General features: G+C 47.8%; 1 protein-coding gene across 1 annotated transcript in view; it reads left to right on the top strand.

Moving 5' to 3' along the window:
- UBE2F (ubiquitin conjugating enzyme E2 F (putative)) overlaps positions 1 to 16,076 on the top strand; it is a 30,128-nt gene extending 14,052 nt beyond the window's left edge. The window contains exons 5-10 of the mRNA XM_084892776.1: positions 3,607 to 3,674; positions 5,937 to 6,007; positions 7,381 to 7,438; positions 10,030 to 10,062; positions 12,371 to 12,433; positions 14,873 to 16,076. Of these exons, the coding sequence (XP_084748902.1) occupies positions 3,607 to 3,674; positions 5,937 to 6,007; positions 7,381 to 7,438; positions 10,030 to 10,062; positions 12,371 to 12,433; positions 14,873 to 14,923 (344 nt within the window). The 3' untranslated portion in view covers positions 14,924 to 16,076. The remainder of the gene's footprint in view (positions 1 to 3,606; positions 3,675 to 5,936; positions 6,008 to 7,380; positions 7,439 to 10,029; positions 10,063 to 12,370; positions 12,434 to 14,872) is intronic.
- Positions 16,077 to 16,388: the final 312 nt, after the last annotated feature.

Raw genomic sequence — 16,388 nt, 5'->3', positions numbered from 1 at the left:
CACTGCATGCTCTGCTGGTTTTATTGAAGGGCACCGAGCACTTTGTGTTTCCTGGTGACTCAGATCACCAGTGCAGGGTATTTTCAGAAATTGTTGTGGGGATGAAGACTGGTTCTTTGATGAGTAAGCTCTCAGAGTTGTGTATTTGTAGTAAAAACATTGCTCTCTGCCTTTCTGGGCATTGTCGGTGGCTCTCAGGGACGATGTGGTTGTGTCCTGCCCAAGCGCGGCTTTGTGTCCTTCTCAGCCACCGTTGGACTTTGCTATGCTTGTCACTATTTTCCTGGAGTGGGTTTGTGTCAAACCTCTAGTTAAGTGTTTCTTCTTTTCTTTTTTTTTAAATTGCATTCCCCCTTCCTCTGCCCCCCCCCCCCCCCCATCACAACGATTATGTATATGACACTGTCTTTCATGTTCTTTCTGTTGTTCTTGAAAACAGAGCTCAATTGTATGGTTTTGGTATCCTCTGTTGGATCAGGTTAAAAGGAACTTGTGTTTCTGTGCCTGTAACTGAGTATTTAGGATTTCTGTTTGTGATGTGTGCACGTCAGGGACACAATTGTCGCCTGGAACTGTGTGCCCAGCGTGCTCCTCACATACTGAGTCAGAGAGCCTGTGGCTCCTGCCCTCAGTTAAGTGAAGCAGGGCTGCTATCTGCCAGCCCTGAACACTGGCCCGATAGCCTGGTTTTTAAAAGACTTTCTGGAGTCACACTCCTTTTAGTATTGAAAAAACTGACATGTGCCTAAGAAGTAGAGTTTTAAGGATGGATGAAGCAGATGGTGTAGACACTGGATCATTTGCAGCCAGTAATCTTGGGGCCGGGTCTGAAAGCCCAGGAATGAATGTGTGACATCTCGGCACTGGGTGCTCAGGGTGGAGGAGCTGCTTCTGCATTTGAAGCTCAAAGCTCTTCGACTGGCTTCAGGCAACTTGATGACATTTTCGTTTTGGTGGTTTTTGGAGTGTCCCTCATGCTTGGAAATAAATATGCTCTTCAGAGAAAAGATGGAACTGAAATTTGGTGACAGAAGAAAAGAAATGAATTTAGGAGAAAACAAAAAATATTAGCAAGTGAAACAAAACAAAGCAAAACCCCAAACACTGGCTCATCTCTCCCCCAGAGCCTCCTGTGAGGTTTGACACACTGGGCCCTCCAGGTCACAGTTGCCCAGCTGGTCTGTGGAGGTCCCTCAGCCTGCCCCACTGTGGTATGGAGGCTTTTAGGCAGAGGGGGCTGTGGACATAAAGAACAATTATTATTTTAATTTTAGTTTTTCCTTTGTAAGTACATTTATTGGGGTATAAAATTACAAACAATAAAATGTACTAATTTTTTTTAAATATATATATATTTTTATTTCAGAGAGGGTTCAGAGAGATAGAAACATCAATGATGATAGAGAATCCCAGTCAGGCCATATGCCTGGGTTGAAGGTTTGATCCCCAGTGTGGGGCATACAAGAGGCAGGCAGGCAGTGATTCTCATTTTCTCTCATCTGATGTTTCTATCTCTCCCTCTCCCTTCCTCTCTGAAACCAATAAAAAATAATAATAATAATTTAAAAAAATTGAAATATCTGAGTCATGGGAAAGATATATTTAATTATTTTTAAGAAACTTTCTAAAGTGGTTGTGCCATATACCAACTAGCAATATGTGACAATTTCCGACTCTCCTACTCTCTTACATACTTATGAGGGTGTGAAATTGTATCTCACCGTGGATTTAATTTTTAGTGAGACTGTGTTGACACTATACATCAGCCCAACAAGAAGTGAATCACAATATTGAGTATTCCAATCCAAGAGCATGCTGAACATCTGCATCTACTTAAGCCTTCTTTACTTTCTCTTGGCAGTATTTTGTAGTGTTGGTGTGTATAAAGGTCCTGCAAGCACTTTGTTAAATATGTCACTAAGGATTCCATGCTTTTTGAAGTTGTTGTAAATGATATTTTAAAATTTTCTATTTTACTTGTTATTAGTATATAAAAATGCAGTTGATAATTAAAAAAAAATTTTTTTTGTTAATTTCAGAGAAGGGAGAGAAAGAGAAACATCAATGATAAGAGAGAATAATTTTTTGTTGCCTCCTGTACGCCCCTTCCTGGGGATATGCCCTGACTGGAAATTGAACTGTTACCTCCTGGTTCATAGGTTGACACTCAATCACTGAGCCACATTGGCCAAGTAATGCATTTGATTTTTTAAAATATATTGATCATGTGTCTTGTTACCTTGCTAAATTCATTTATTAAATTCTGGTATCATTTTTTGTTGTTAATCCTCACCTGAGGATATTTTTCCATTGATTTTAGATAGAGTTGAAGGGAGGGAGGGAAACAGAAAGAGAGAGAGAGAGAGAGAGAGAGAGAGAGAGAGAGAGAGACAGACAGACAGAGACAGAAACATCGATGTGAGAGAGATATACATCAATTGGTTCCTTCCCACAAACGCCCCCACGAGGGCCAGGGATTGAACCTGCAACCCAGGTAAGAGCCCTTGACTGGGAATCGAACTCATGACCCTTCAGTTCAAGCACTAAGGTTCTAACCAGTGAAAAAAACCAGCCAGAGCTTGGAAAGACCTTTTAAGCGTAATACCAAAGAAAGAAACCACAGAAAGACTGGCTTAAAAATGAAAGCTAGTTGGACAACAAAATCAAAACCAAATGCAAGCAGCAGATATTAAATGTTTATTTTGTGTAAACAGCTGAGGGAAGTGGTAAGATGTAGTATTGCTGATTTGTTCCTGATGAGAAATAGTTTGGGGGAAGTTAAACCTTTGTTTTAACTTAAAGATGGGTTAATTTTGTCAAATTCATGCCCGGCGCCCTCTGCTGGTGGCAGCTCGCAGCGTTTACATCCAGGAACCTGCCTCACCTGCACATGGACTCTAGAAGAGTGTCTGGTGGCACAGTTAAGGACATTGGCACAGTGCTGTAGGGTCTGCAGACCTGGGGAATGGCATGGAGGTACCACTGCAAATCTGGGCCTCCTGCATGCCCACCCCCCAGCTGTTGACCAGGCACATTAGCGAGGCAGCAATTTTGTCTGGTTCAAGGATGTGTCCCCAGGGCTTGGAGCAGTGCCCTGCACAGGGTCTGTCCTAGTAAACCTTTGTTAAGCAGCCAAAAGCCATGTGCCAGGCACTGGGGGTTCATCAGTCACCACTAGTCCCTTACTCCACGGACCTGACGTTCATGTGGGGAGACCAGCAGCAAACAGGTGACCACGCAACTTAAATAGGGTGTTACCTGTCGAGATGTGATGAGGGGACATGCTGGGTGCTGCGGGGCAGAATAGGTAGGCCTGGGGGAGAGCAGGCTGCTTAGGTCAGGGTTCTGGAGACTGAAGAGGAAGAGCCAGTCTTCAGAAGGGAGGAGGACATTGGGTCAGGGAGGAGGCCAAGAGCAGGCAGGCGTAGTGGAGAGGTGTTTGAACCAGTTCGGGCAGGATCTGGTAGCCTGACAAAGGACCCTGAGTCCTCTTATGAGCTCTTTCTCCTCTGTGTTTGCCATATCCTAACATGGTGTTTGCTTTTGTTTTCCTTTTTTTTTTTTAATTTAAAGGATTTTTTGTTTTGTTTTGTGTTTTTTTGATAGATGAGGGTTACTACCAGGGTGGAAAATTTCAGTTTGAAACAGAAGTTCCTGATGCATACAACATGGTGGTGAGTAGCCTGTGCCTGAGCCCCCGTTTCCCCTTCGCATGGCTGGGTGGCCATAAAGGCCCGGCACTCCCTGAACTGTGTCCCCTGTTACCCACCCAGTCCGGGGACTGAGCATGAAATCCCTGATGTTTTGTGGGTAGTGTCACTCAGCAGCAGTATCTAGAGTCCTAGCAGAGAGATGTCTTTTGTGAACAATTGCTTGTGAGGACTGCTGGGCAGTCTGCCATGGGACCACAGCCCCGCCCCTCCAGAGACCTTGAGCCAATTGGCAGCTTCACCGTTAGTGCTTGAATATCCCCTTTTCCTAAACTCATCAAGATGGCATATTTTTATTATTTTTTTCCTTTTTGCCATTTTGGAGGAAATAAATGTTTTCTAATTGTCATTTGAACTTTCATAAGTAGGATATTAAATAGTTTTCTACTTATTAGCTATTCATGTTTTTTTATGAGCTGTTTTGTGCTTAGCCCTTTGATCCATTGGGTATTTGTTTTTCTTACACAGAAAGTATGCGAAACTATTTTTAGTTTTCTTAGCTGTGCTGTAAATATTTTCCTTGTTTTTTCCCGTCTCCTGTTGTTGTTCTGTAAAAGTTCGTTTTTTGTCTCATCATTGCAGTCAAGTCTACTTTTCTTTCATGAGTTTTTCATGTTATGAAATGCTTTAAAGAGGCCTAGACCCAATAGCTCATCTCCACTTCCTCCAGTGCTCTGTGGCTCTCACCTGTGTGTTTCCTGCATCAGGACGGAGTTCTGAGTGGGACTCTCATGAGTTCTAATGCCTAACCGCTTGTCCACTGAAGAATCCCTTTCCCTGCAGTGGCCGTCATTTATTACACTCTTAGCCCTGGGATGTATGGATGCAGTGCCAGCCACTGGGGTGGGTGGTTGGACTATTTCCTGTTTATCTCATTTTGAGGGTGGCAGGGTCTACAAGAACAGTTCTGTTTGGAAAGTGTCTGAATCTGGGTCCATGGTTCTCATGCAGAGGTTTCAGTTAAGAGGGCCATTGACAATAGAGGTGTCTGTGCAAGGAACAAGGAGAAAAGGGGGCAGAAGCAGACAGATACACATGGGGTGACCATGTGCAGGCCAGGACTCCATGAAAGGGAGGGAGAGAGGGAGAGAGATTGGTTCCTTCAGGTGCTGAGCCGGCCAGTGATCCAGTCTGCCCACAGTGTTAACAATAGTCAGGTACCCCTACTAGTTAATTATATTGTTACTCAATAGTTCACTATATTCAATTGCCCATTAGAGAGAGTTATACAGCCTGGCCTCCCTTTTTCAGCCTGCAGGCCTCATTGGAGTGTAGGCTATCATAGCATCTCCCTGTCAAATGCACTCTCATTCATTTGCCGAAAAGCAGATGAGCATATTAAACTTACTCTGGACCTAAATCTGTAATCCTTAGACACCTATATTTGCATAGTTGGACGAATCATTTTTTAAAAGTCTCATGATATCTTGGGGGTTTTTTTGTTTTGTTTTTTTAATCAAGAAGAAAATTCATGATGGTGCTGAGAATGTTTGCTTTTTAATATTTTTAAGTTGATTTTTAGAGAAAAGACAGGAAAGGGAGAGAGAAACATGATGTGAGAGTGAAATATCAATCGGCTGCCTCATACACAGCCCCTATTGGGGTGAGCCCGCAACCTGGGCATGTGCCATGACCAGGAATCGAACTGTCCTCCTGGTTCAACCCCTGAGCCACACTGGCCAGGCTGCTTTTATAGTTTTAAAAGAACAACTTGATTCAACATACACATCATAAACATTGTTGAAGTGCCTTATTTCCCAGTACTCGTTTCATTCTCCCTGCTGTGAGTGTAAATGGATCAGATTTCCATCTAGGAAGATGGCAGTGGCATCTTCAGGAACACACATAGAGAATGGCACCACTTCGGGAGCAGTGACTTCAGACACCACAGCTCAGCAGCTCCACCAGAGGAAATCTGTGGGGTCCTATTGGCACTGGGCAAGAGTGTTGCAGACGCCCCCTGGAGTGCATGTGGGCTCCTCCTCACAGCGGGCCCAGTCACCATCAGGCCCCAGGGCTTGTAAAGGGTTTGGTTGGGGGCACGGCAGGCTTTACCAGCAAGACTAGCACATGTGGGTACAGGGTGACAACACAGTCCCGCATGGGTGATGTGAGCCAGTATTGAGGTTGAATGCCTAGTGAGGAGAACGAGGGACTGGGTGAGCACGTGGTGAGCTGTGGTCTGTGACATGTTTGGAGGGCCTGTGACCTCTCTCTGCATTGCAGCCACCCAAAGTGAGATGCTTGACCAGGATCTGGCACCCCAACATCACAGAGACGGGCGAGATATGTCTGAGGTGAGTCCTCTTCTGTCTGTCTTCCACATTGCTGAGCACTGTGTGTGAGCCTTGGGGTTCTAGAAGGAAGATTTTGAAGCTTGGCCAGATTGGGAGGGTTGGGAGACCTCCCTCGTGGCTTGTGGCTGCACTCCATGCCTGGCTGCTGCCTCCAGACCGGAGGCCTCCTACGCCCTTTGCTAGACAAGGCTGTGCAGTGTCATTTGCCCTCTAGGAGCCTTTGCCCTTTTCCAGTCCTGTTTTCATGAAGCCACATTCCCTCCATGTGGCTGATTTTAGCTAAGAGGGGAAAATGTCACTAATGAAATCCGGGAAGAAAATGTTCTCCTTTCACTAACACTATCACCTTTGAAAGGCAGTGTGCAGCCTGTGACTGCTCCCAGCTGCACGGACAGCGGATTCCTCGTCCTTTCTTACAAGTGCAGTTAGCACCCATTTTCCCACCTCATATGTGGTGCCTCCTCTTCATATCAGCCTCCTCTTCTTAAAAGTTAAGAGTACATTTTATAAGAGTACCTGTTTAGAAGGCATCTTCCCTCTGAAGTGTCTGTCCTGTAAGTATTGAAACTTCCAACCTGTGCCATTTTCAATTTCAAGTGATAAGTGGCATCTGGTCCAGCTTTCTCCCTGGGCTCTCACCTGTGCTCATGTCCCCTTCCTCACTCAGAACTAGATCTGCAGCAGGAATTCCTCTTGTCACTTTTGCTGACTTCTGAGAAATCAAATTATTAGCAGAGTATGACTGGAATTTAGCAGATGCTAGCTACAGAAGCCATAAACATTGATAGGTTAAGATTAAAAATATAAAAACAGAAAGTCCAAAAGCGAAGAGCAACTGGATTACATTGTTTGTGAAAGTCCTTACCAGTCAATATGAAAAAGGTGGACACCCTACTCTGGCCAGGTGTCTCGGAGCATCATCTGTGCACCAAAAGGTTATGGGCCTGCTCCTGGTCAGGGCACCTATATCGGGCTGCGGGTTTGACCCCTGGTCGAGATGTGTACAGGAGGTGGCTGATGGGTAATTCTCTCTAACATGGATCTCTCTTCCTCTCCCTCTAAAATCAACAAAAATATATCCTCAGGTGAGGATTTAAAAAAATGTTTAAAAAAGAAAAAAGTGGGCATGCCCATGCCCATGGGGACAGTGGCATCAGCTGTAAACTAGTGGTGGCACAGGAGAGAAGCAGGGCAGGAAGCACTGAGGGTGCTCCGTCTCCTTGGAGCTATTGGGTTCTGGTCAAGCAGCAGCATGATGTAATTTGGCAATGCCAAACTAATTTTTCACCAGAAGGAACCTTGGTAATAAATTTTCAAAATATGGAGAGTTCATTTTTGTGAGGATTCGCTGACCACTCAGCTTTCTGTTCCAGTTTACTGAGGGAACATTCGATCGACGGCACTGGCTGGGCTCCCACAAGGACATTAAAGGTAGGTGCCTTTGACCACAGCCGTGCCCGGAAACCTCTCCCTCAGTAACAGTCACCTGTAAGAACAGCCATGTCCTCTCTGTCCGATGCACACAGGAGGCCAGGCACACCCTGCCCTTCCTCTCCCCAGTACCCACTACCGCCAGGGGCTGCTAGCCATGCACTCGCCCAGTCAGTTCCTCTGTCCCCATTCTCTACGATGCAGGGAGCGTATCGGGTCATCTGCTCTGCCTTTGCCCTTTACCATCTTGCTTCATATGCAGGTTTTTTTTCTATCCTCCTACCCCCCACCCTAGTCTTGTATAGTGTCTCACCCTTAAAGGTGAGGAGAGTTGCCAGGAGTGGGTAGAAGGGGAGGTGTGACTTTTGTGTGTCCCTTCTGAGCTACCCGGAGGTACAGTGCACAGAGGAGGGGCGGCAGGACAGCGGCCGGGTCTGCTTTGGGGAGGGTTGTAGAGAAGGGAGCCACGGGGACTAAATAAATGACCCATTTGCTTCCACATCATAGGCTTGAGTTGCTTTCAGAGCTGAAGTCATGGTGCCTGTGTGAGCCACCATCTGTAGCCTCCCCTCAAGGCGTTTTTGCAATGGTACCCAGAGGACACCTAGGGCTTCTTCCTGTGGCCTGTTCACTCTCAGAAGTAGTCAGGTTTGGGCCAGTGTTCACTTGCTAGTGAACAGCTACCTATCACCATCCTTTTTGACTAATGGAAACAGTTCCAAACCATTGTCACCTTTGCCCTGTCTGTGTTGGGTTGACACTGCCCAGGAGAGTGCCTGCCCCATGCTGGTGTGGGCAGCTTGGTTCCCAGCTCACTTTGCCCCAGACTCAGCACAAAGCTGTGGTCACCTGGGCCATGCTATCTTCCCTGGTGACTCCTCCCTGAGGCCGACAGTCTTAGCCCGGCAGTGTGAAAGGGCTGTGGATGTCAAGCCAGCCTGTTTGCAAGGCTCTGAGAGCTGGCTGTGCACTGCACATGCTGCCCTCTCTCAAAAGCAGTGTCCTCCCCACATGACACCTTTAGTTCGGTTGTGCATGGATTATAAAAGTTGCAACAACTAAAACTACTTGAGTCTTAAGTTTGGGCCAGATGCACGAAGATGCTGCTGGGCGCCATACCTTGTGTCGAAAGGGTGACGCTGAGCAGGATAGGACAGTCCTGGGCCTTCCCCTGTGGGTGCTGGGCTGCTTTTCCCACAATGCTTCACAGACTAACTTTTAGGCCCCGCCTTCTAAAATAATGCGCAGAAACCTGACTGTATCCATCATATGCTGACTGAGTGGTTGGTCTCTGGGACCCTCCTCATTCCTGTTCCTCGGCTCTCGGAAGAGGACAGTAGGCGCATTGCAGTGGCACTGTTCTTAGAGGACACAGGCCCAGAGACACGTGTGGGTCAGAGGGGCCTGGCAGGAGACTGGACCTGACCACACCTCTCGGTAGACAGCTGCAGACTCGTGTGCAGACCACTCTGTGGCCAGAAGGGACTGGCAGGTGTTGTGGATTACTGAGTAGGCACTTTGGGGGAAGAAGAACACAGGGAAGCCTTTGGGGCCCTGTCCCAGAGTCGGGACAGTGCCGACTTCCTGTGGTCATGACCGTGGCTCCTCATGAGGTGTGGTCTCTACTGCCTTGGGCAGCCTAGCCTGGCCTTTTCTCACCACACCCTGGGCGTGCCCTGCCCTCTTGGGACTTAGCTTCTGTACAGGCAGTCCCTCAACTTGGCAGGTGCTCCCTCCTGCCATCCCTCTTCCTGGCAGCACCTCACATCCTCTCCCAGATGAGTTCTCTGTGGGAACTCGCCTGTGGAAGCTCCTTCAGCCTGAGAGCTGGTGTTCACCCCCAGCTCTGGCCTTAGGCCTGCCTCACACCAGAAGGATGGATGGACCGACGGAGGAGTGGTGTGGGGATAGACGAGAGGGCAATTAAAATAGTACTAGCAGTGTATCGGAGGAGAACGAGAGTAGGCCTGAAACAGACAAGCCCCTTTGTGCTGGTGAAAGGAAGCCCAGGAGAGAGCCTAATGAGAGTCCCCCATCACAATCAGTCCAGAGAGAGAGTGGGTTTCTGTCATTTTAGTTAAAATTTCTGATTTTTGAATTTTAAAAAAAATGTCTCTTGATTTTTGAAGTAACTAGAGCAAAATTATTAAGATTCAGTGGGATGGTGGGTGATCTGGTTCCCAAGAGGCAACAAGATATATAAGGATGGTGGGTGATCTGGTCCCCAAGAAGCAACAGATACCAAAACAGCAGAGTTTATCTTAAAGGTGGGTGGACTCTGCCTGGGAGTGACAGGTGAGCGGTCCTGTGAGGTCAGGGTGTCCTGTGCAGAAGCTGCCTAAGGGCTGTTATCACCCAGTATTGGACTCGTCGACCTGGGAGGACAGTTTCTGTTCTCTGATTTTACACTCACTGTCTGTGACGGCTCACTTCTGAATTTCCCAGTCTGAGAGAAGTTGTTTTAATTTTATGGCTTGGGGAAAACAAAGCCTGATAAGATGAATTTTGATATGGTCCAGTACATATTTCTTATGGGTTTGAAAGGCTGTACATAGGAGCCTGAAACTTGTTTTCTTTTTTCCTCATTCCAGGATGTTGTTTGGGGATTAAACTCTTTGTTTACGGTAAGTATATTGACCAAAATCCCAAGCTTCTCTGGTTCCCCTGTTGTTAGCCCATAAGAATAACTCTGGGATTAAAGACAGCACCATGTCCATACTGACCCCTTTCCTGTCACTTTTGTGAGACTGGCCCTGAGGTGGTTTGCAGTGACATGTGGGAGGGGCCTGGTGGCACAGCATCCCCATCCCCCAAGCCAGGTCGGTGGCTTCAGTCTCCTCACGTGGGGGTGGGTCCTCTGGCAGCCCCCTCCGTCTGCTCTCACAGCAGCCCCGCCCATAGCCCTATTCACTCCCACGTGTCCTAGAGTGAGTGAAGGAGGATGTGCTCATCCCTCTTGAGGCTTTACACAAACCCAGAACCTCTGAGTCATTCTCGTATTAGTGACGAGCTGCCAGCAGAGTTCACTGTCTTCAGAAAACAGCTCGTCATGGCAGGGCTGTAGGGCAGAAGGGGGCATGGGAAAAAGCTAAGACAGGCACAGCTGAAAGCTGGAGTTTAGATTTTTATATATTGTTATGTGTTCCTTGGAGTTTTTGATCAAAAAAGAAATTAACCTCTTTGGAGGAAAGAAAGAAGTTGTGCTGCTGTTGGTAAAACCTACATGAAAATGAGGCTGTCCAGGACAGCCCACAGGACAGTGGCTGTTGGAGGGACAGCTTCCTGGCTCAGAGTGGATGGACCTTGAGGTGGTGCTGCTGTCCTCAACCTGTCAGAGGCCACAGGCTTCTTATTCTTGGATTCAGCAAAAAACAAAGCCTCACAATTGGACTCCAGGTCCCCATCTTCCTTGCCTTCTGACGTGATGTCATTTGGCAGCACCTGGAACACAACCAACGCTTGCTGATTTCAGACCTCCCTTAGTCTCCATGGGAAGGTAATACTAAGGGGAACGAGCATCTGGACGATTTTCTGCTGGGCCCAGTCGTTTCGCTGTGATTCTGTTTTTGACTTTCATATAAGAGAATGGTTATTTCTGGAGCAGCACTGCCTGAGCGTGGTTCACACTCTGCCTGGCAGCCAGGCCTCTATCAGCTGGAGAGCACAGGGGCCGATGCTCATTGCCATTCTCCACCACAGCAGAACAGACCCGAAACCCATCCTGCTTCCTCCAGGTGCCTTGGTTCCGAATCGGAAATGATTGTGACTAGCAACTCGCAAGGGAATTAAAGGGAGGAAATAGTGGTGGCTCCTTGGAATTTTCTTCTTTCTCTTAAAGAAATCTGGTATAATCTTCACCCCTCCAAGTGTTCCAAACCTCCCAAATTCTAATGAGCCAATCCAGATTGCTAATTAAATCTCTAATGGTTATTCCAACCAGTATAGTCATTTTAGGTCAAAGGTGTGTGTGTGGTAAAGAAGATAAGGAATTCTGTGCGTCTGGTGTGGTCTTTGTACACACTGTGTGTCTTGTCTGATATGTACTTTGTTTTTACCTGTTTCCAGGTCTTAGAGTTTAATCCATAAATGACCATAGAGATTTATAGTTTTTCTTTGTTATATTTTCTTTCTTTGTCAATACTTATTTTCAAATCAGGAATACAGTCCGCAAATTTAGCACTTGCCCTGGAGGAATATGGTTGTCTACGATGGTCCTTCTGTGGCTTTGGAAAGCTGGGGTTCATTATAAAACCAAACTTACGGCCTGGGTAGAGGAGGAACACTCAGCATAGATCAGACATGGCCCGTCTGAAATCCCTGGTGTTGTTTGAGGGAGGGGGAGTAGCCATCCCAGGGCTTTCCTAAGGTAGAAGAGGGCTGGTGCCCCCCACCCCGCAAGGACCTGGGACACCCACCTAAGGTACCATCCTGCATTCACCTGGGTTACAGGCCTGAGTGATACTTGGGAAGGCGGGTTTGAAGATCAAAGGGAACTGCAGTTAAGGTCAAATAGAAACCACAGACTTAACAAAGGCAAAGTTGTTAATGACAAAATGAAGGAGGGGAATTAATTTTGAAAGAAAAAAGAATAATGGGACTTTAACTTGGAAAGCTCATAATGACTGGTTTTTCATTCTCCAGTTACCAATAGCATTAGAAATTAATGTGATTGCTCTTGCCCCCATTTTCATCAATTTAGGACAGTTACATCTAAACATGACCTCCCCTCCCCCTTCTTTAGCTCTTCATCACCATGTAGAACCAAGTACAAGTTGAGTGCTCTGTAGCTTCATAGTGGATTCCTCCTCAGCTCCCCGGGCTTCATTCTGCAGTGTGCTGGTCGGTTTCAGTTGCCTAGTTCTTAACATGAAGATGTATCACAGCAGAGAAACAGAGTCTTTCCCTTGTTTATGTTATGTTTCTATCTTTAAGGATCTTCTGAACTTTGATGACCCACTGAATATCGAGGCTGCAGAGCATCACCTGAGGGACAAGGTAGGCGGGGATAGGAAGCTCCTGGCTGGTGTGCTTGGTAACTAGATAAGCGCAAAGTTGAGAATGGAGGGATCCAGGACTGGAATTTAAAGCATTTTATAATGGCATGTCACAATGCCATTATAAAATGCTTTCAGTAAAGTGTTTGAACCCCAGGTCAGACACGTGTTTTATTGGGAGAGAATTCGTAGTAGAATCTGGTATACTATTTTTTTACCTTTAGCAGCATCAGAACATAGAAGGGACCGTGGGTGGCGTGATTCCCTAAGTGCCCTTTGGGCCCCCAGCAGCCTCCTCACCTTCCACACCTTTCCCAGAGCTGTGACTGTGTAATGAATGGGGTCATATTCATTACTCCAGTCTCAGTCCCTTTTAACCTTTTCTCTCCAAGTCAATGCATGAAGTGTCACTCTTCTACTTTCAGAACCCTTCAATGTCTCATAAGCAGCTCTACATACTTACTCAGCCATTCTCTTACTGGTGGGCACTTGGTTTTTCCCACTGTTTTTTTCCCCCCTACTACAATAGTAATGTAGTAAATATCCTTGTATACATGTCCTTACAAAGCATGTGGCAGGGTCTGGGATCTGCACAGGGGCCTAGGAGCCGGCTGTGGGACTGGGAGGAAGCTAGCAGCTTGTTGAGCCTTGCAGGGGCCACCTGATTCCTTGGAGTGCCCAGCATGTGTTCCATGCAGACTCAGGAAGCCAGTGATAGGCACTTTGGGGAGCAGTGGGTTCTACTGTGGAACTGAAGGGTCAGGCAGAGGAGGGTCGTTTGGCAGGCGACCTGAGAGGAGGCTGGGGCAGCACAGGCCTCCAGGACAGGTGGAGGGTGTGAGATGGCTCTGCCCCTGCCATCTCCGGGCCACCCTGGCTGGGGGTTGCCCAGCAACACCCCAGTTAGTCCACTGCTGACTAGCTTCGCAGGCTGTTCCTGGGCCCAGAGCCTTTCAGGAGGCTTCCTTCATGTTGTACTCACTCCACTTGTCACTACTGCTGACAGGGACCAATCAGCGTGCAATTATTCCAGCCCTTTGGACTCCACCTTGTCAAGGGCAGACTGGAGCTGTGAGAAAGCTCATACAGTGGCTCTGGTTCTATCTTTCTTGGAAGGCTGCTTCCTATTCTTTGTATGATATAAGGGCAGGTTTGCAATTAATAAACTTCTCCCAGTTAGATGGTGCTAAAATCGGTCAAACAGTGATGCCTCCACATGAACTCTTAGATGTGCCCAGACCAACCTGCATCCTGATGTCGAGTCACGATCATGTTGTCTCTGTGCTCACTTTCTCTTGTAGTCATTTTCATCCCAAGGTTGACCGCTTAAGTACCAGATGAGATGCTCAGTGCTCAGGGGGATCAGTAAACAGACAGTCTCTGTCCCCGTGCAGTGTGCATTCTAGTGGGAGGAGGCAGAGCAGAGATAAGCCATCAACATGGAAGAGGGGAGTGGGGAGGGGGGGGGTTGCACTTTACGGAGGATGTTCAGAGAAGGCCTTTCCGATTAGATGTGACTATAGATGTGAAAGGAGCCAGGTGGATCTCAGGGAACAGTATTCCAGAGACTGACAGCAGTGCAAAGGCCCCAAGGTGGCAACGTGCTTCAGGTGTTCGGGGCAGAGCACAGGGGCCATGTTACTTGAGCAGGAGGGCAGTGGTGAATCGACAGTATCAGCAACCCTGAGTGGCCCTCCCAGGTGCCAGGCATTGTCCCATACTCCTCCCAGAGTACATTTGTTCTCCTGACTCCGGGAGGGAGGGCCTCTTATTAGCCCTTATTCTCTGCTGAGAGACTCACCAGGAAGGGGCAGAGCCCCAGATGTGAACACAGGGGGTCTGGCTGCATGGCCACAGGGGGATAAAGAGAGATGTGGGAGGCATAGCGGCCTGAGCACACAGGGCCTTCTGAAGATGTGGACTCCAGGCTTTGTCCTGGGTGAGATGATGAGAGCAAAGGATATTAGGGTTAAGCAGAGGCACCTTTGGGTGGAGGGTGCCTTGGGGCCTTCACTTCACATCCATTGAGCCTGGGCTGTAGTTCCTTAGGAGCTGGGAGTATTGTTGGCTTCTGGGCACTGTGGTAGTGACTTGATGAGAGTTTGTAGGGGCTGTGGAGTCTCTTGAGTGCAATACCATCCGTGGACAAGTGCGGGTGCCCTGACCTTGACCATACTTGTGGGCCTCACTCTCCCCATCTGCAATATGAAAGGTCTTGGGATCTCCTCCAGCTGCTGTTTGTACTCCCTGCCCTCATAACCCTGGTACAGTGTCTTGCACACAGTGGGCACCCACAGGGAACCAGCCCCACAGGCCTCTGGTGGCCCTGCCACCTTGACTTCGGAAGGCTGAACTCTCAGTGGGCCCTTGGTTCGGTAGCTCCCACTTCTTCCTTAGTTGTCACTCACCCTCACTAACTTGCTCTTCCCATATTCCACAGGAGGACTTCCGGAACAAAGTGGAAGACTACATTAAGCGGTACGCCAGATGATTGATAGGAGGGGCGCTGCAGCACGGTCTGTGCTAGAGGGTCGTCTCCAGCTCTCGAGGGGGCCTCCATCCCAGTCTTCGCTTCCCGCAGGCCCTGGCTCTGCTGGGTCCTGTGACATGTCCTACGGAGGAACCTCTTCACGACTGCCCATTGTAGACAGTTCCACATAAATACAGCAAGAAAATGCGTTTGGGCTCTCAAGAGTTGTCTGCTTACCTTAACATGTTTACTTTGTGAAACTGTACTGTATAGGCTGAGGAAATGCTTGAGAAGTTGTAATGAACTCAGAATCGGAGCTTGCTTCTTACCTTCCCCCAAATCACTTCCCTGCACAGCAATGCCAATGACCTGCCAGGAGCTGGCAGGTGGGCGGTCCCGAGCACGCTGCAAACTGTGATTGGATGAGCAGTCTCTTATCTCCTCCCATGAATGTCAGCCCTGCCTCAGTGTCTGAGGCTTCCCAGAATGCAGTCATTCACTGTAGATCTCTTACTGAAATGCGTATTTTATTTAATGTAAGTATATTTTGGAAAAGATTTGTAATTTGTACAATTTAATGCTTTAATTATTTTTTTCTATTCTTTAGTTTGTATTTTCATTGTATAGAGCAGACAGATGTTGGGTCAAGCAATTATTGAAGAGAAATACAAAGGAAATATGAAAGACATCCATTCTGTCCAAATGCAATGAGAATTTGGGTCTTAAAAACCAGCTCTTGCTTTCAGGTCTGGGTGGGGCAAAGAAACTTGAGAACCCTGTGAGGCTAGAGCTGGATGATTTTTTGAGGGGAAAGGCAGGGAGTCCTTTGTCGCATTTGGCCCAGAGGAACTGGCTGGAGTGGGGCTGGGGTTTCTGAGGGTCATGTGCTTAGGAACTAATATGCAGGGATCAGAGCTACTTATCAGAGACCCATACCCTTGCTCCTGAGGGACAGGAGAAACCTCGGGAAATAGCCAAACAATGTCTGATGCCACTGACATTACACCTGTGGCCTCAGTCTGCTGTGGTTCCTGGCCTGAGGAGGTGGCCTCCCAGGCAGTGGAGGGCGGGAATCAGAACAGCATACAGCCATGCTCAGTCAGGTCTGCACACTCAGGAGACCCCTGGACCCATGATGTCATATGCAAATAAATATCTGTATGGTTTTGTCCACCGCCTGCCTGGCACTCTCCAGTTTGACTGACAGCCTCCTTGCCTCTGGGTTTCCCACCTACCTACCGGTAGGCTGATCTTTGCTTTTCTTGATTCACAGTGTCAAGTGTCATCTGATCTGGAGGTCAGCAGGGGAGGAATGTAGGCCATACTTCCTGTTTGTGACCAGGAATTGTACCCATTAGACTTGGGGGTGGCCTCTGCTTGTGGGCAACCTCTGGTACAAAGGGGGGGAAGGGTCAGGCTGGATAAAGGGCATGGTAGCATCTGAGTGGTGCGGTCCTATCGGGGAGGCACAGTAGTCCCCATTCCT

This window comes from Pipistrellus hanaki (assembly GCF_964339955.1).
Source record: "Pipistrellus hanaki genome assembly, chromosome: 8".
Taxonomy (NCBI): Eukaryota; Metazoa; Chordata; class Mammalia; order Chiroptera; family Vespertilionidae; genus Pipistrellus; species Pipistrellus hanaki.
Note: the sequence above shows the minus strand (reverse complement) of the source record. Positions and strands in the feature narration are given on the sequence as shown.